The sequence below is a fragment of the Ischnura elegans genome, chromosome X (assembly GCF_921293095.1).
Source record: "Ischnura elegans chromosome X, ioIscEleg1.1, whole genome shotgun sequence".
Lineage (NCBI taxonomy): Eukaryota > Metazoa > Arthropoda > Insecta > Odonata > Coenagrionidae > Ischnura > Ischnura elegans.
Genome location: NC_060259.1, coordinates 77,891,427 through 77,911,452, shown reverse-complemented (window position 1 = coordinate 77,911,452; position 20,026 = coordinate 77,891,427). Strand labels below are relative to the sequence as shown.

At 38.9% G+C, this 20,026-nt stretch overlaps 2 protein-coding genes across 3 annotated transcripts in view; one reads left to right on the top strand and one right to left on the bottom strand.

Moving 5' to 3' along the window:
• The window catches only part of LOC124170923 (probable imidazolonepropionase), a 52,874-nt gene extending 40,611 nt beyond the window's left edge, over positions 1-12,263 (bottom strand). The window contains exon 1 of the mRNA XM_046549982.1: positions 12,102-12,263. Within this exon, the coding sequence (XP_046405938.1) occupies positions 12,102-12,235 (134 nt within the window). The 5' untranslated portion in view covers positions 12,236-12,263. The remainder of the gene's footprint in view (positions 1-12,101) is intronic.
• The window catches only part of LOC124170921 (beta-1,3-galactosyltransferase 5-like), a 460,441-nt gene that overhangs the window by 28,818 nt on the left and 411,597 nt on the right, over positions 1-20,026 (top strand). The window lies entirely within an intron of this gene.

Below are 20,026 nucleotides of genomic sequence, written 5' to 3'. Positions count from 1 at the left end.
CAAGGCACGTTCTATAAACAAAAACCGCGATGAAAGAAACCTGCATGGTGTTCTTCCTTTGGGGGCGTCCATTAATTACGTGAGGTGATTTTGGCGATTTTTATACCCCTCCTCCCCTTAGTAAGATATCGTGAGATACGGCTCAACGCCTTCCCGATAATTTCACGTAATATTTTTGAAAATACGTATTTTCAGTGTAAATACGTTAATCTATACTTCATTGCGTTGGATTTATTAAAATGATTTGAGATTGAGATAGTTGAAAATGTTATTTTCAGTGTAAATACGTTTATCTACACTTAATTGCGTTGGATTTATTAAAAAAACAATTTTTAAATAATTTTTAATTAAAAATTTGTCAATACCAATATTTAACATTACTAATATCGTAGTGCAAAATCATCTTTACACTGTTTTTGGGGGAAAAAAATTACGTGACACTTTCCAGGACCCGACTCCCCCACGTGAGATTAGTGGAGAATCGTCTTGACCACCTCCCTGTCCTAAACGCCTCACGTAAGTAATGGATGCCTCCTATTGTGGAAGTAATTTGGTACCTCCGCCACTGATAACTATTGCTTTGAAAAGGAAAGTTTTAATTCACATTTCATGCTGGCAACACATGGGCTCACAAACAAGGAAAGGGTAATTGAGAGTCCAAGTGATTAAGACACAGAAGCGAATTCAATCTGATTTATTATTATTTAAATAAGACGTTACAATATTTCCACTGAGTTTTATTGTTACACAACGCGTTTCGTCGTTACAAACAACATTATCAAGTGTTGTTTGTAACGACGAAACGCGATGTGTAATGATGAAACTCAGTGGAAATATTGCAATGTCTTATTTTAATAATATTAAGAACTTCGATCATATTGTGCCCAACATCATACAAGATATTCTATTTGATTTGCTTGGTTGAGAATGAAACGATGATTTGTGTGCGTTCGTTCTCCCGTCCGTTTTGCTGTGCGATTCTTCGTATAAGTGGATTCTTCAGCCTCATGCTTTTATACCCGTAATTCCCGCTGAATTTCGTGTGTTATTAAGCGGTGTGTTGCGCAATTCACTCTGATCTAATGATGACCCTCCGAAGTCAAGTCCTAATTGCGCCACTGGTATGCATTGCACTCTTAGAATATTATATATTGTGTTCTTAATCCTTTGTCTGTAATACTTGCTGCTTTAATTTTTCACACACATCATATTCCGATGAATGCATGTCCAATTATGCTGGAAAAGTTTTCATAATTGTGGCCGGAATTGTTGCATGCAGTTGTGTACGGGTTGGCATTTATGTTGTTTGGTCTTAAGGCCGTTTTACACGGTACACGGAATTGCGCAATCTGACGTACATGCGAAGGGGCAATCAAAATTGCGTCGTGTAAAGCAGTGAATTGCTAGAAGACATGCGAGAATGCGTGGATGCGAGACGGAAAAATAGCCCCTGTTCTAATTTAGTTTATGCATTCGCGAAATTCCGCGCTATTTTAGAAATTAATGCAGCTCTAACCTGCGCAATTCCGTGCCCCGTGTAAAACGGCCTTTAGAGACGACTCCGTCTATCTTCATACAGATGAAAATGCACTTTGTAAACAACGGCGAGGGAAGTTTCACGAATCATGCGGAAGCAATTTTCTCAGTTTGCGGGATCCTTGACAATGACATCATGGCTACCTCCTCATCTCTCGCCTTGAGTCACTTATCACCGCGTGTGATTTTGCCTCAACCTCCGTGACTTCACTCGTGTGTAGAACCTTGGCCCACATGACGTGATTGGTAGTCGTCGAGATTATTTTATGTTCGCTCCCTCGGCATTCTTTCCTTCGGAAAGCTAAAATGTTTGGTGACGTGAGTTGTTAGTTGATGCCCGTATAGTGGACAGGGAAAAGGACCAGCCTTTTAATCCTTTCCAACCCAGAGCTACTTCTGGGAGAAATTAAATTTCAAGACTTCTCGTTTTAGCACTTTGCGTGCCATGGGCGTATTACGTCCAGCTAATCCTTCTGAGGATTGCCATGGACGTAATATTACGTCTATTTTATTGACTTTGTTTGCTTGAAGCTGTAATATTTAGCCCATGGTACTTTCCCAGTTTACTGCTTAGTGGTTCTGTTATTTCAAAAATCAACAAGCTCGATGGAAAAAGAGTTCTTTTAATGTCCTGAGGACGAAAAGTCCTCTGTAGCTATCCGCACCCTTATCTCAGCCTACTTTTCGTGAAAATTCTTTGGAGGAAACAGCCGTTCGTTGAGGGTGCAGTGACCCTTTTTGTCATCCAGGATTTTGAATGATGTGCTTGGAACAATGATTTTGTACGATTTCCATGGTTTAAATGGTTCATATTGAGCGTAATAAATTATTATGCATTTTATGGTGGCACATCATTTGTTGCAACTTTTTTATTTAAAAAAACAGTAGGTTTTCATTATTAAAATATATATTTAAAAATTAGCAATGGATGTTATTCAACTCATTCGTAAAGAAGAGCAAAGTCCATTTTTATTGGAATACTTATCGATATAAATATATTTTTGATGCTAATGTTTTTTGAAAATTTGCGAATTTATTAAAAATGGCTGGATTTCTCAGTAGGGCTTTAAAATTAGTGGTCGGCACTCAAAGTGTTAAAAAAGTGAAAATTTTCTTCTTAATTATAATTGTTATGGCAGCTACATATTTCACCATTAAACTTTACAGCACGAAAGGACACGTAGGTAATTAAAATCTTTTCTGAATTAAGCTGAAAATGTATACATTTTTGATGCTACTAAGAAGAAAATTTGGGTTATTATGGGTTGAAAGCACGAAATCTCGTACGTTGAATTACAGTCTTTTGTATATTTTCCTCAATCCAGGAATATATACAGAAGGATACAAACTCAAGGGGGCGCAAAAGATATTTTGAGCTACCTTTACTTTAATCGTAATGAAAAGTAACCAAGTTACATGCAAAGTTTAACCCTTAGCCGGTGACGTGCGGTCTGAGAGACCGCTGCGTTTCTAAAATTATGAATATTTTCAAAATTAAGATTTCAAAATATCTATAATTCTCGTTAGCTTCATATTTTTGCATAACAAGGACATCCCACTCTTAAAATTTAACGTTCCTTTCTTTAATTTCTGTAAATGAAACTTACTAAGAATGCATCAAGAAAAGGAATAAGCGGGATAAATTTCATGGCTACTACTAAGCCTTCCAACTTTAATATTTTAAGGCCTTTTTTGAATCTGGCGAAACATTGATACATAAATATAATAATTATAACTCAAGTGTTTTTGGCATCAGTGTTTTGATCCTGCTTCAAATCACAATTTTTATGACAAATTGGTTCGTATTGGGAGTGTAAAAATTTTAATATAAGTTTTAAAATAGTTAAGCATTCAAACAAAAACTAAACAGAATAATAAAAATGGCGTAGCAATATTTTATGAATTTTTGATTTATTGCGGTCTCCCAGACCGCACGTCACTGGTAGTGTAACAAGAATTGCACGTCACTGGTTAAGGGTTAAGATAGTTTCATTTAAACTTATTACAAGCATATACAAGACAATGCTCTGTTATGATATAAAAAGTTACAATTGTGGTACTGCAGTGTTAGGCAGTGCGGGCAGCCCCGCAAGGGTAGGGGGTGCGCGCCCTAAAGGGCTTTAAAATTGTACATTACCTCTAAAATGGATGCTTTTTTCTCAAATTGGGAAAATTGAATGTTATTGCACTTATGCTCTTTAAGCGACCACTAAATGTTAAACAATCGGGCTAAAATTTATAGGGTATCCATTCTGCACCCCATAGCATATTGTAAGGGGTAGAAATAACAAATCCGAGAAAACATTAACAATAAGCAACACCCTAGTGTACATCTCCTTGAGAGGAACTGTCGAGAGGGATGATAAAATCACTTTCTCTCGGCAGATCGCATTTTGCAACTTTCCGCAACATATAACTCGTTGTAAAATAAGTTATATTAATAAAATCTTCCGGGTACCCGGGCAACAACTTTGCCAAATTTTGCCAGGATTTTAATACAATAAGTTCACATATGAGGAAATAACTTCAGCATAAATGAGAAATCTTTGGTAGGATCCACTAAAAAAATCTTCATTAACTTCACTACACGACGCGTTTCGATCATCTGACAATAACTAACCCGCCCCCCATATGTATCTGCCACTGCCTCAATCTTTGCAATGTATGGCACGAGAAAAAAATAAGTTATGAGATGCAAATTCTCGGCATAATATCATAGTTTTCATTGATAAAAAACTCTTCTCTAAAATGTGTACTTTATGAAAAAATATAAGCCTCCCGTCTACTTCAATTATGATCAAATTTTTATCCCTGATCCAGTTAATTTTTTGTTGAAATGTTTTCATACAAATCTAGCCTTAATGTCCTTTTTCAGGATTTACAATCTTTTTAAGGTTAATATTAACTTAAATTTGACATAATCTGATGTAAATTTAATTTCGTTAAAAATAATAGGAAAACATTCATTTCCTGCTTGTAAACCTTCTGCTCTTAAAAATTCCCTTATTCTCTAAGTGGTCGTCTTGTAAGTCTTAACCAGTATCTTTCATATCTAAGGGAAATAGCCTGAGGACCTGATTTGGTGGTCATTGGACAATTTTCAAGCGAGATAATGCATACTCATTTGATATATTTGGGCAGGTTGGGTCAATTCAATTGCATAGGATACTCAATTGGTATGAAACATACCCTTCAGCCAATGAAGAGTCAACCGCCAACGCGCAGCTTGATTTTTTTTACTCACGATAACAATGAGTCCCCAAGAAACAGATATAGTGCTGTACAGTCGTAGTCATGGAAACACGACAAGTATGTTCTATGGAAGTTTTCCGGAAAGTGTTTCTTGGTGGTTGTTGTTGACTAGAGGCAATTGGTATGAAAATGCGGCGCAACTAGGAATATGCCTTGGAGGGGATGGGAGTACCTGGGAGGCGACCCCCCCCCCCCAGACAACGGGGATTCCGGTAAATTTTTGAAATATGACATGCCTGGAAATACTTTTCACATAATTTTGTCACTTACAATAGGGTAGTTTCCTTCATCAAAGAAAACGAAAGGCATTGATTTCGATTCGTTACCCACCATTAGTTTATTCATAGTATACAAATTATTTGGTTTTAGAAATCCCAGTTTTGACGAATGGCAATGGTCAATTTTATCCTTATTTGAAAAAGGCCAGATTGGCGCCCATGCGATGCCATTCCACCTGACGTCATTCTATCCGTTTACCTAGTTTCTATCCGAGAAGATCCGAGAGTTTTACATCGTCTGAGATTACCAATGCATGCATGCGTTACAGAGCTCAGGGTAACGTCTATTAATAATCACGTATTAAAATTGCCTATGGTCGGAAAGTTTCCTTCGTTTGATAGGGTATTAATAATCCTTATTTAAGCCAAGCGCTACCTGCTAGCAGGGTACTCTGCTACCTGCAAGCAGCCTGCGTCGTATCAGCGCTCAAAGCCTCGCCCTAAGGTCACCTCACTTGAGGCAGCGGGAACCAGAACGACGTCACCCCGGAGTTTTCCCAGCATTCATACTTAGCCGTCGCGTTTTCGCGCGCTTGAAAATTTTCACTTTTCGTTTAGTCGCGAAAAATAGATATCGTCATTTAAAAATCTATAGACGTGAAATACGTACTTCAGGAGTAATAATCTTTCGATTAATGCAATAAAAAATAAAAGGAAACCAACTTATTTAACTTTAAGCAGATGCAGTTCCTGCATATCAAAATGAGGGAATTACTTTAAATATTTTTTTTTGTTTCTCTGAGGCTCTGGGGGATCTATCCCCTCATCCGACCCCATATTTACGCCACTGGCATGCAACGTTTATTGTCCCGAAAACGTTGCATCACTTGGCTCGGAGGTGCATACCTGGTGAAGGATAGTGTTTGTAGTCATCTCAGATTTCGCGATAATTCATGACTCTACGAGTGTGAAAATTTTTAGGTCAATGCGAATGTTGAATAAGCACCCACCTGAAAGGTAAGCGTATTGGCACATCTGCCGTCTTTGCCGATGGGTTAAGCCTGTAAATTATAGGATTTATTACATATTTTCTGTTACAGATAAATATGATACAAGAATCGGAATATTTAACGAGAACCGTCGCACTGATAGAAAAAGGAAGATGAATAAAAATGGAATGCGAAATTAAGAGATTTGAATTAATATATTTTCTACAAAATATCGTGGACGATAGCTGTTTAGGAATGTGTTCAATAATGATTATTCTCGCAATGAAGATTGAAAGCATGTTTTTCATCTGAGCATTTTTTTGCCTTTTAATTTATACTAACCTTGAATGGTTAGACTCGTATGTATTGCTAGCCTTGGGTGATATTAATCTTATATCTTGTTGGTCATGAATTTGTTATTCAGCCCTATGTGGTGTATGGAGTGATGCAATGTTTGCAAAAGATAACGGAAATCGCACATTGCTATCGAAGGTATTCTCCCGATAAAGTTAGGTTTACAGGAAATATGTCTCGAATCACTCCACCTTTCTCTCCGCCAAAAATGGAATTTCTCTCTTCTATTCAAAATAAGGCCTATTCCCTTTCATTCCGCATAATAGTCCTGTTCTCTTTCTTGCTCTCCCTTGCTTCTCTACTTACCCAGATTTTTTAAAAATAATAACTGAGGATTCGCATCGTGCCTGGTGAGATTGTGAGGTTTCAAAATGAGATTTTTATTTCACACTAAAAGCCAAAACTTCCACATTGCTCGATCTAATAATTTCCCTCTAACACCAATAAGGTGATTTCCTATTTTTTTATTGCCTAAATCAAAAGATTATTTCACCTGTAGAACTTATTTCATGCTTTTAGATTTTTAAAGGGCGATATCTATTTTTCGCGATTAATTGAAAAGTAAACATTTTCAAGCGCGCGAAAACGCGAAGGCTAACAATAAGTATTAATGCTTGGAAAACCCGTGTGACGTCATTCTGGTTCCGGCTGCCGCTGTGTGAGGCCGTGAGGCCACTTTGGTGCAAGGCTATGAGCGCCGCTACGATGCAGGCTGCTATCTTCACCAGCCTTCTTTTCCTTACTTTAACATAGCGAACCTCTCATCAGCTCGTTCCTTTCCTAAGACTATCTTTTTTCTAAAGCTGTTATCTTCCTGATATCCCATCTGCCGTGTCCATCAGGGGTGGATTTGGGGGGGGGGGGGAACAGGGGTCATGACCATCCTCCAAATTTTATCAAAAAGGTTTTATTTTTATTAGTTCAATAGTATTTGTATCCATAAATGTAAAAAATTGTTCAATGTCATTTGTTGTTAAGAATGAAAATGAAATTTTAGGCTCTAAAAGGCGTTAACAAATGGATATTTTAAAAAGCTTTACGCGGGGACCCTCTCTCCCGGGGGGTATTCCATATTCCATGGACACAGGCTATGACCCCCCCCCCCAAATTTAATGGTGAACCCGCTCCTGTGTCCATTTTCTATTGATGTACTACGGAAGTAGTTGGAAGTGCTCCACAATCTCTAGTTTGATCCCGTCTAACTTTATGCTGAGCGTCTCATTCCTTGCTCGCTATCTTTTCAAAATCGCATCACTTTGGTTTTCTCATTACGAATTATCATTCCAAATTCCTCGTGCCATTTTTCTACCGTAGACATCAGTGCCTTCAATCTTCTCTTCGACAGATCAACGCCTGATTATCCCCGAACCTCACCGATAGAAACAACATTCCCCCCACTTTAAATCGCTACTTTATCTCATTCCACGCCTCTTAAGGGCATATAACTGTGCAATACATTCAACGAATAAAAACGAACAAACTTTGTATTAATCCACCAATTTATTTACGCGGTACGACGGTAAATTGGTGGATTAATACAAAGTTTGTTCGTTTTTATTCATTGAAATGAACTTCCACAAAGTTGAGCCTGTGACTATGGAGATTGTGCAATACACATTTTGAGTGTGTATGCCTAGGATAGCATAGAATATATGGATAAAAATTACAAGCATATTATATCCGGTGTAGAAAGACTTAATCCGTGAACTTAATAAAATACAAAGGAAAGCGGCGTGATTCGTCAAAATGTATTACGGGTGTCCATGAAGCGTTACACAGAAGTTAAACGAATTAGGCTGGGAGGCGCTAGAGACTCCTAGGCTGCGCGCTAGGCTTAGATTGCTTGAGCAATTGATATTAGATATCTTTCAGTGTAACATGGATAACCTCATATTAGAACCCCACTATATTTCCTGGTTTGACAGAATCGATAAATCATGAGAGATATTTTACCGAACGGATAGGCACGGAAACTCGTTTTTACCCCGCACGATAATGGACTTCAATAAATTCTAGGCGTAATTTCGTCAGAGCATTTCTTTTTTATATGTTAACGGCTGGTGTTCTAACTTCCCCCGGGACTCGCCTATAGAGGCTTGCGGGGCAGTATGTAGATTTACCCCCAATGAACACGCTCTTAGGCTCCCTCCCTCGTAGGCGCCGCTATAAGGCGCTCGGAGGCTAGTTACAGGTGGTTGAAAATGCTGTGCCTTAGGGGAAGTGCTATAGACATTATTATCTTCCTCCACACAGCTCATTTTACAAGCTGAGTGCTTTGCGCGGATAAAGGAGAAGTTAGAAAATTTTATTGAAATTTTTATTTATAAATTTCTTAGGTTGCAGAAGCATATTGAAGGATTAGGTAACTGCACGAAAGTGGCTACTTCGTTGATATATATACATGTCTGGGCGAACTATAAATTGTGCTGTGTTTAGCTCCTTTATTTTTGACAAAATAATATCTTCATAAAGCGTGATCACCGTATGGTGACGCTTGCTTCAAAACAAATACTTATCGATTATGATATAGAAAAAAATGTTTTTCTATCCTAGACCGCAGCCAACGAGGATAAAAATAAAACTTAAGGTACGCAGAATACGGATAATTCAATCCTTTTATAACGTTTTTTACTCCATTTTTTATATCTCACCCAACCGCGGCGCCGTATGATGTAACTAATGTGATTTGAATTCAATTACATCTTTAATTTGCAGACGAATCTTATTTTTCTATCTTGACGTGCTTGTATGTTATTTTTGCCAGCATTAATTCGTCATAATACCTATAAACAAACTGCACGTTCCGATACAGTCAATAACAATGGCATCGATGACAATGACACTTCACAATGCTGTCAGATGACCGAAACGCGTCGTGTAGTGAAGTTAATGAAGATTTTTTTAGTGGATCCTGCCCAAGATTTTTCATTTATGCTGAAATTATTTCCTCATATGTGAACTTTTTGTATTAAACATCCTGGCATTATTTGGCAAAGTTGTTGTCCGGGTACCCGGAAGATTTTATGAAAATAGCTTAATTTAAAACGAGTGATATGTTGCGGAAAGTTGCAAAATGCGATCTGTCGAGAGAAAGTGATTTTATCCTCCCTCTCGACACTTCCTCTCAAGAAGATGCACACTAGGGTGTTGCTTATTGTTTATTTTTTCTCGGATTTTTTATTTCTACCCCTTAAAATATGCTATGGGGTGCAGAATGGATACCCTAAAAATTTCAGCCCGATTGTTTAACATTTAGAGGTCGCTTAAAGAGCATAAATGCATTAACATTCAATTTTTCCCAACTTGAGAAAAAAGCATCAATTTTAGAGGTAACGTACAATTTTAAAAATGACGTTCAATGTTTCCTGACGCTGCAATGCAAATCCGTGGAAAAGCCACGGAATTCCACAATGGCTGTTATGGTAGTAACTTAACTAACGTAATTTTACTTCAATTACCACCGTAATTTGCTAACGAGCCTTAAATTCGTACGGTGAGATGCCTGTATTTTATTTTTTTCAGTATCAATTTGTCATAATATAACCACAAACCGCGTTTCGATTATGTCAATAACCTTGGTATCAATAACGATAAATTTTATCACGCATTTGATGCATTTATTGGTAAGATTACATATAAAATTACTCGTGTAATGCAAAGTATTCAGCTTCAAGCTTACAGAATGTATAGAGGAGACCATCGTCAACATTTGGCTTTATATTAAATTAAATAATTTTGCCTAAAATTATTTTCTCTGACGTAAATTGCCAATATTTGAGACACGGTCAAAAGCATACTTTATATTACACGAGTATGCCTTCACAAAGAAATGCCGGTCCAGAAGGACGTATTCTTCTTTTCTTTGGAGTCAGTTTTGGATGTACGCCTGCCCATGAATTACTTGAAGGCCAATAATCACGTAAGCTGTCTATGAGGAATATTAATCCGCATCTCTCCTTGGCCATGACACCCGTGAGGGTCCGCGTATCAATGGCTGAAATTGCGTATCGAAGTCAAGGTGAAGACTTGGGCAGATTGACGGAGTGAGGACGAGATCCTCGTGACCGATTGTTACCGGATGCCGTGACAAGAGTCACGCCTTAGCCACCGCTCACGACTCATCCCAACGGCGCAAATTGTACCTGGTCAGGTATACCGTATACCACCGCATTCGAACTCAGCAGCTAGACCAACTAAGGAAAGATATGGACGAATAGATATCTTTAAGAATGACGCGGAGAACAGTTGCGCAGCGAAGGGGGGGGGGGGGGGTTTGGGGGATAAACCCCCCCCCCCCCCAGAGCTCAGAGAAATTTTCAAGTTTAATCCACTTAATTAGATTGATATTACAAATAGAATAGTGTAAGGATTAATATAATATTCCTCAGAAAGCCGGAAAACTCACCACTTAGAACCATTTATCTTAACATTCCGCAATTTATTAATAACGCACCTACCTCTTATCCTGGTGGGTATTCAATATCCCCACACACCCCCGTATTAGTTGCGCCTAAACCCCCACCCAGCCTTAATTCCTGGCTGTGCCCCTGACGGAGAACATCAACTAGGAATCTCAATACCCAAGTACAAGAGAAAGTATAACCTCCCCGGCCCTGGCGTATTTTATACAATACATCGACGTTTTAGTTTTTTCACCGATTAAATTAGTGAAATGTCGTTATGGCAACTAGTTCAGTCCGTCCTTACAAAATACATCATTTTACAGGCACATAAACCACAGAAATCGCTAATGTTGTTTGTTGCAATGAAATTAACCAGAAACATGTAGATATGTCCTGGGAATGAGGAGGATAAAACTAGAAAGATATGGGCTCTATGAATAAGTTTTAGACAGTCTCAATAGAAATGATGGGCATAGACTGAATACCACTTGGAAAAAACTCATACACAAAAGCACGCAACAATCGGGGTCCTCGACGCTGATTGGTCACGCCAATCGTAGGCCATGCTGAGGATGTTATATATAGAGGGCCATTAATTTCATTTTCATTTTCACACAACCATTACATTACACTGCCAACGGATACATATGCACCATTTGTTTTTTATTATCTTAGTAAACCGGCTGGTTGTGGTGAGTTTTTTTCACCGGTATAGCTTTCTGAAGACGCGCCTTCAGCGCGGTCATTGACGTGATTGAATTGATTGGATCTGTCGGCATTCAGACCTGATCTGAAGATGTGGCCAGAAAAGGCCACGAAGCATCATTTCGAAAAACAACTTCGACGCAGCTAATCAGAAAAAATCATGGAGAGAGCTAGAAAGATATTTTGCCGAGCAGGTAGGTAAAGGAATTCATTTATCCCCCGAACTGTTAAGGATTTCAATTAATGCCAGGTTGAACTCTAGCTGTCGAATCTCTCTCAAGGTGCAACTAATCAGAGTATCAATCCTGGTAGTCGGGGGAAGTTGTCCTAAACTCTCCAAACCGAAACTTTTGTTTTTTATTATCTTAGTAAACCGGCTGGTTGCGGTGAGTTTTTTTTCACTGGTACAGCTTTCTGAAGACGCGCGCGGTTCATTGACGTGATTGGATCTGTCGGCATTCATACCTGTTTCAGCGTTCACCGTTAACAGCTACTTTGCTACTGCAATTACAAGAAATTTTAAATCGAACTACAACTCTGGTCGGCGCTAAACAGTGTAAAATGAGAGTAGCGGCATGGCATAGGGATTGGTGGACCGTTTCTCAGGTTTTGATGGTCGCGTTCGCTGTTGGGACACTGCTTACCCGTCCACAGCGACCGAGATCCCAGCCGGGTGTTCCCGGATGACCACCCTGGCCATCCTGTCGCCCGCCAAATAGGCCTCGCCACTGTCGCTAACCACCACCGCTTGCTTCGCCGAGTGCACCAGCAGCCTCATCTTTGCCGTCTGATCGGCTGCGACGCCGTCGCGGCTCGCGTGGCTTCGCGCGCATGCGCCCGCTTTTGTTTGCCATGGCGTGATATGGCGCGTCCTCCGCATGGTGGCAGGTGGTTGTGTCAACACGCCGTCTGGCGTGAATTAGTGGAGGACTGCCTTGCGGTGTCTTAGATGGCCATCTAGCGATTTGATCGTTGGCTTATTCATTCATCCTCATAGGATAATCCTCTAAAATTGCTGGCACAGTAATAGCTGATGCCTGGTTTCACTTGTGTATGGGGCCTAGCCCCGACCCCCACCCCCACTTGTATATGGGCCCCAGCCCCCACCACTACCACTCTTCATATAACTCATAGCATGTTACTGGATTAGGACGTTCTGGCCAGCGCCCCGCGGCTACAAATACGAACTTCTCGCGCTATTTTTGCGTGTTTTTCCCACATTTTCGATGCATGCGATTGAAAAAAACACTTAGGTTAATTAGATGTATAAATGTAATTGAATGGGTATATATTTATATTTTCCTTTTTCAAATATTTGGGAGGGGCGGTGTCCGAGAGTCCTTATGGGCAAGCCGCCACTGATGATAATATTATTTCTAGGCTTATGGTTCTTAGATCTTAGCTCTTGCTCTTAACTTGCTCTTAGCTCTTAGAGCTTAGCTCTTGATTTTAACAATTCTGCATTTCGTTTTTATGGCCCATATATCATGATCTAATTTAGTTATAAATCTTTGAATTGTAAGCGCGGCTTTCTTTCATTAAGTTTATTAAAAGCTGTGAGATGATGAAATGGACTTCGTCCGAAACCCAGCCATCAGCACGTTCCTGTTGTCATCGGAAGAGTTGCTTGGGAAACCATCTCTCTCGGGGACTCTACGGACGTTGGCTAGCGGAGGCAGTCGTGGTTGGGCAGCGGAATAGGAGTCTATGACTTGGTTGGAATAAAGTTGACTTGCTTTTCTGTGGGCATTTGGACTTGTTCCCTGCTTTCCTTCCCCCGAACCCTTTTACCGTAGGCGAAGACGACTTACAGAATAGGGTGGTTTCCTATTATTTTTTATTGTCTAAATTGAAAGATTATTGCAACTGGAGTACGTATTTCATGCTTTTAGATTTTTAAATGACGATATCTATTTTTCGCGATTAAATGAAAAGTAAACAATTCAAGCGCGCGAAAACGCGACGGCTAAGTATTAATGCTGGGAAAAGCCCGTGTGACGTCATTCTGGTTCCCGCTGTCGCCGTGTGAGGTGGCCTTGGGGCAAGGGTATGTGCGCAGCTGTGATGCAGGCTGCTAGCAGGTAGCAGAGTACCCTGCTAGCAGGTAGCGCTTGGGTTAAATAAGGATTATTAATACCTTATCAAACGAAGGAAACTTTCCGACCATAAGTAGGCAGTTTTAATAGGTGATTGGCCGCCAATCTGGCATTTTTCAAATGCGGTTAAAATTGACCATTGCCACTCGTCTAAACTGGGATTAGTAAAACCAAATAATTTGTATAATATGAATACACTAATGGTGGGTAAGGCATCGCAATCAATGCCTTTCGTTTCCTTTGATGAAGGAAACTACCCTTTTGTTTTAATCTATGAAATACGAAAAATCTCAATAAATGGTAAAATAGCAATATAAAATGCGATTAGGGGTAAATATTTGAAAAAATTTACTTCCCCAAAATACATACCCCTTAATATTGCTTGTTGGCTTTAATACTAAAAGGCTTTTGGATCTGCGAGTGGAAATGTAAGTTATATTTCTTATTTCTCATCATTAATTTAGGAGACAGGTTCAAAAATTACCTATTTGCCAGAAACGCACCCGATTTCGTTTTTTTTCGAAAACACTCCTAAAATTGGTTGAATTATTATTCTTCAAAATGCAGAAATTAATAAACAAAACTTTCGAAAAAATCGCGTGAATTATGAAGAGTAGGTACCAAAGAGTAGCTGACAAAAATTCTGATCTATCTTTCTTTTTCGTTTGGTAGTTCTTACTTCAGTGTGATTCTAGGCTTAAGGAAGGTGGAAATGGTCAAATTTTGATAAATCCACGATTTTGCATGCACAGAACAAATGTCGGATTACTATCATTTACTAAGTTGTCTCATTTTGTCGAGGAATGTGCGAAAACCGGCAGTTTTCCCGTTTTGAGCGCGAGATTAATTAATTGTGTAGTATCCCATCGGATTTTTATCATTTTTCATGGCAGTATAGCTGTGCTTAGAATGAATTAATGAGCCATTTAGCGATGTTTATCATAAAAAAGTTTACACTTCTGCAATCACGATTCCGGTTCCAGCTATTACCTGATGCAAAATAGACAGTTATATGCTTATTTACAATTTTTAATGTCCATGTATCCTCTATCAGTAGTTTGAGTTTCTTACGCATTCGAGAATTCATACGTGCATAACTTATCTCCTATTGGATTATTTTTTGACATAATTTTCAATAGTTGCGCGAACATCAGGAAGATGCTGCGGACATTTTTATTTCGCATTTGGCGATAATATACCTGATAGCTCGATGGAAATATTTACACCCCGCATATCCCTGTTCTATAATCTATTCTTGCTTCTCTAGGCTCCTATTTTAATCTATGAATCACGAACAATCTCAATAAGTGGTAAAATGTAAAATTTGATTATGTTTTAGCATTTGAAAACATACATACCCACCGATATCGCATGCTTGCTTTGAAAGTAGAAGACCCTTGTATCTGTAACGCACCATTAAAATCACGTTATTGTCCAAGTCATTATTTTTTGTATAGCTACTCGTGTATAGTAACCTGGCACCAGTGACGTCATGGCAAAATTAGCAGTGCCGGAACGCACTTTCTTTAACCTATTTTTGGAAGTGAAATATTACTCTGTACTTGTGTTTCCATGACAAATTATGATTTACATTTTATTGCTAAATGTTTTGCTTTGGTTTCGAATGTATGTATGGAAATTTTGAGAAAACGAAATTGATAAAAGTGTCATTTCACTATTATGTCGTTTGTCAACCAGTACCGGAACGGCTTTCCGGCACCATGACACCCCTGCCTGGCACTCAACAGAAACTCTCTTTGCTCGAAGGTATTTTTAATATGCGAGAGTTCTGCTGAAAAATGGCCAGTTTTGTAATGGTGAGCTGTGTGAGGAAGCTTGCGATAGGAAGCTAGAGTATGGGTGGACAAGTGGTGTAAGCCTGAAGCGTTGCATGTGCAACGTGTACTCGTAGGAGAGAATAAAATCCGAATATTCAAGTTTGATGGAGTGGAACATTTCCACATTGAAATAAATACTTGCAATTTTCCACGATTATAGACTTTATTACGGCCTCAGTTTTAATGTTATTACATCACCCTGAGGATGATGTAGTCACATTGAATCCTAGGTCGTAATAAATTTTATAATGGCGGAAAACTGCAAGTACGAGGGCGAGTCAATTATTAATTCGCAAAACTGAATTGAGGCAAATATAATCAAATTAACATTATGGTATATATTTCACTTTGCCACACATTCATCCTGTACATTCAGGCACTTATCCCATCTCTTTACAAGTACTTCAAAGCCAGCAGCAAAGAATTCCTTTGGTTACTGTCGCAGCCAACGTGTAACCTCGTAGATTACGGCATCATCTGTATCAAATTATGACCACCGAGATGATGTTTAGGGGCCTAAAGAGATAAAAATTTCTGGGGGCTAAGTCGGGACGGTACGCTGAATGGATCTGCTGTCAAAAGATACGCGCGCAATTTCAAACCGTATAAGGTACATACACGTTTGAAACTTATTTATTGAGTCACTCTCATCTTTATTTCACTATCGTAGAAAAGGGTAACGAGTTAGTAAAAAGGTGGGTGACGACAGCATCAATTTCTTGGATGATGTCGACTCTCACCTTCTTCCGGTTGAGTGGAGGTCAGAGGAGGGCACATCGGAGTGAAATGAAGGCATATGACGAAGATGCTTGGAGAGGAAATTGATGATGGGGATAAAGAGCTTTCTGTAGATGTGCTTCGAGTATCTGCAAAGAAATAGGCGGATGCTGTAGGCTGTTGTTAAGAGGCAGGGCTGGGCAGTATTTCAACTAGAAGTCTTTTAAATTACCTACTTGAAATAAATTTTTGATTTGTATTTGGTATTTCAAATACAAGACTCTTGTATTTTATATTTCAAATACTGTTTTTTTTCTATTTTACCATTATAAAAAAAAATATGTATAAAAAATACTTTTGAAGTATCTCCGAAAACACTTCTGCAACGTAATGCCTCAGAGATTATTTCTTTTTCATTAGAATCGTTGTCTTCATGTTTGGAACTATACATAATGTCCCAAGGTAATTTATGTTTTTTTAAAGACCTCTTAGTTTCCAGACAAATGTATTTTGTATTTTAAAAGGTAAGTAAAATACTATTTTGTAGCTTGGTGTGATATCCAAGTGAAATGTTTTTGTATTTTGCATTTCAATGCATATGGAGCGGTATTTTGTATTTCAAATATTCCTCGGCCGGTATTTTTCCCAGCCCTGTTAACCCTCTAAAATACAAGGGACATATATGTCCCAAATTTTTTAAATTCACTCAATATTAAATCAGAAGGTGTATGATTGTGAGAATAGGCTATATTGAAAAATAGGCTATTGGCTTCTAGTTTGCAATTCTTTTTGTGATACCTTTTAGATATTGTACTTTCCACAATGTTACGAACTTTCACTTGAAATGCTGTTTACAAAGTGGAAATTTGATAGTTTATAACAAATGAATGATAAGGTCAATAATAACAGGACTTTTGGTTTATCATCTATGTGTACCAGTTCTGTGGGGTTAGTACGAACAACTCCGCATTTGTGCAGTAATATTCACAATATTAGTGTTTTTATGCGATGGGACACATGTCCCTATAGACCATCGGGGGGCGAGAATAGGGTGGTTTCCTATTATTTTTTTATTGCCTAAATCGGAAGATTATTACTTCTGGAGTACGCATTCCACGATTTTAGATTTTTAAATGACAGTATATATTTTTTGCAATAAAATGAAAAGTGAAAATTTTCAAGTGCGTGAAAACGCGACGGCTAAGTATGAATGCTGGGAAAACCCCGTGCGACGTCATTCTGGTTCCCGCTACCGCCCTGTGAGGTGACCTCGGGGTGAGGGTATGTGCGCCACTGTGATGCAGGCTGGTAGCAGGTAGCGCATACCTTAAATAAGGATTATTAATAACTTATCAAACGGAGGAAACTTTCCGACCATAGGCAGTTTAAATAGGTGATTATTAAGAGATGTTTCCCAGAGCTCTGTGCCTCATGCATGCATTGGTAATCTCAGACGATGTAAAACTCCTGACTACTCGAGTAGCATCTGGGTCCCTGTGACGTCACATGGAGTGGCATCGCATGGGCGCCAATCTGGACTTTTTCAAATGAGGTTGAAATTGACCATTGCCATTCGTCTAAACTGGGATTTCTAAGACCAAATAATTTTTACATTATGAATACAATAATTGTGGGTAACGAATCGCAATCAATGCCTTACGTTTTCTTTGATGAAGGAAACTACCCTATTGGTATTATTTCATGTTCCAGACTGTATCTCAGAAACTATTAGAGATATCGCTTTCATATAAATATTTTCGGAATTTACGCATTAACATCAGCCTGAAATTGTATTTTTTACGCGATGTAATGGCCGCAATCTTTATGGACCTTGGAGAGTTAAGAGGGAAGAGTAATTAGGAAGGGGGAGTTGGATGATGCGCTAGATCACTTAGATGTGGTGAGGAAATGCCGAGATAAGGCCTTACATCCATTCGCGAGATGGAGAGTAGTGAAAATTTTCCGCCGCCGCTGTTGCATCCAATAAATCCTCTCAAAGCAGATGAATAAATCTCGATAAACACGGTCTCCTTCAAGATTTTACTGGTTGAATATATATCAGTATCACTAGAGGAGCAGGCGTCTTCCAAGGTCTGAGCCGTTTCTTTGCAAGTTCAGGTCATGCTATATATGCGAGAAGTTGATCTTCAAGAGCTTCAATTACATTACACCATGATAAAAATACTGCAGTGTGGAAATTACCATTTGTAAATTTTATCGTGGATATAATCGAACTTTCATCAAGTTATGCCTGAAACGATTTATACGTCCATAGTCCGCGTTTTAGCCCATTTGCTACATCGAAGGTTTCTCTGAGTATCTGTGCTTGTTTTTTTTTTGGTTTTAAAATATGGAAATCAAAACAATTTGTATGCGACTAAATTTCGATAACTGCCAATTCGAGGTGAATTCCGCAATTATTTTACTCATTACCGGTTTGGAATGATGAGGTAAGCCGTATCGCTGAATGAGAGCGGCGCGTTCGTTTTAAGATCTACATAACAAGTCGGTATTACACTTTATGTAGCATTACGAGTGTACAAGAAAATATCCCTATATCTGATCGCATGGGACTGTTAAAAGGATTTTCATGTATTTTCAAGGAATAAAAAATTGAAAGGGGAAAGAGTAGGCTGATTTTATTACCGCGATAATTTTTTTGTTTTAATATTTTTTTTCTCTTTGGGAATATGCCGAGGAAGAAATATCACTCATCCAGAACCAAAATGAGTCAAATATGGAAGAGACGCAATGATCTGCAATTTGTATTTTAATGGCTATGGACCCCATAGCTCCTTACAAAGCACTGAGAGATGCTGTGTTCGAAGTAAACATCTCCTCTAAGAAAAACCTTTAGGAATTCAAATATATTCTGGTAATAATACGTTTGGTAATCACAATATGAATTTTTTCATAATCTTTACATTGGAGTGTAAAGGGTTGTGTATGCTGTGAATATTCATACTCAGCCTGGCATCTTTCAGTTGCTAAATTCTCTCTGGTACGAAAATCATTTGCCTTGTTCAGCGTTCGAATCCCGGTCAAGCCATACGATTTATCCCGTGTGCTATTCTCGCAAATTTTTGCGCGTGCGATCCAGTAAAGATATACCTCGGTTATTTCCTAATTGGCCGCGCAAGTGAAGTTCCTAAGTCCGCGGTTAACTCCTAAATTAAATTCCTCGAGGTGGCTGGCAGCGTCATGTGTAGATGTAGGTGCAATCTACATCTACATACTTCCCCGCAAGCCACCTCAAAGGCGTGTGGCGGTGATGTTAGGACGCCAGCCGTTTAAAAATTTTAAAGAAATGCTCCAACGAAATTACGCCTAGCATTTATTGAAATCCTTTATCGTGCGGGGTAAAAACCAATTGCCATACCCAACCGTTCAGCAATATATCTCTCTTAATTTATCGCTTCCGTCGGACCTGGAAATATTACGGGGTTTCAATGTGATGATCTACGTGCCGCTCTAGAAAATATCTATTTTCAATTTCTCAAGCAATATAAGCCTAGCGCGCAGCCTGCGAGTACCTATCTAGCGGCTCCTAGCCTAATGTATCGCTCGCCCGTAGCAGGTTTGAATCCTGGAACAAGGGCGTACCCTGGGTCATAACTAGGGGGGGAGGGCAAGCTATGGTCTAGGGGGGAAGCCATGGGATTTATGAGATTATTTCCTTGAAGAAATAGTTTCATTTTTGTTACATATCTTATACTATATATATACTAATATAATTTTTCGTGGTCTTAAAGAAAATATGTTGAATACTTTCGTTTCAATTCAGTACTGATTTTGCTTAAAGACTTTTGCGATTTTTGCTTCTAGGGGGGCAGCTGCCCTCCCCTTGCCCCTTGCTGGGTACGCCCATGTCCTGGAATATCGAGAAAATGTATTCAGATGCGAACACTGAAAGCCAAG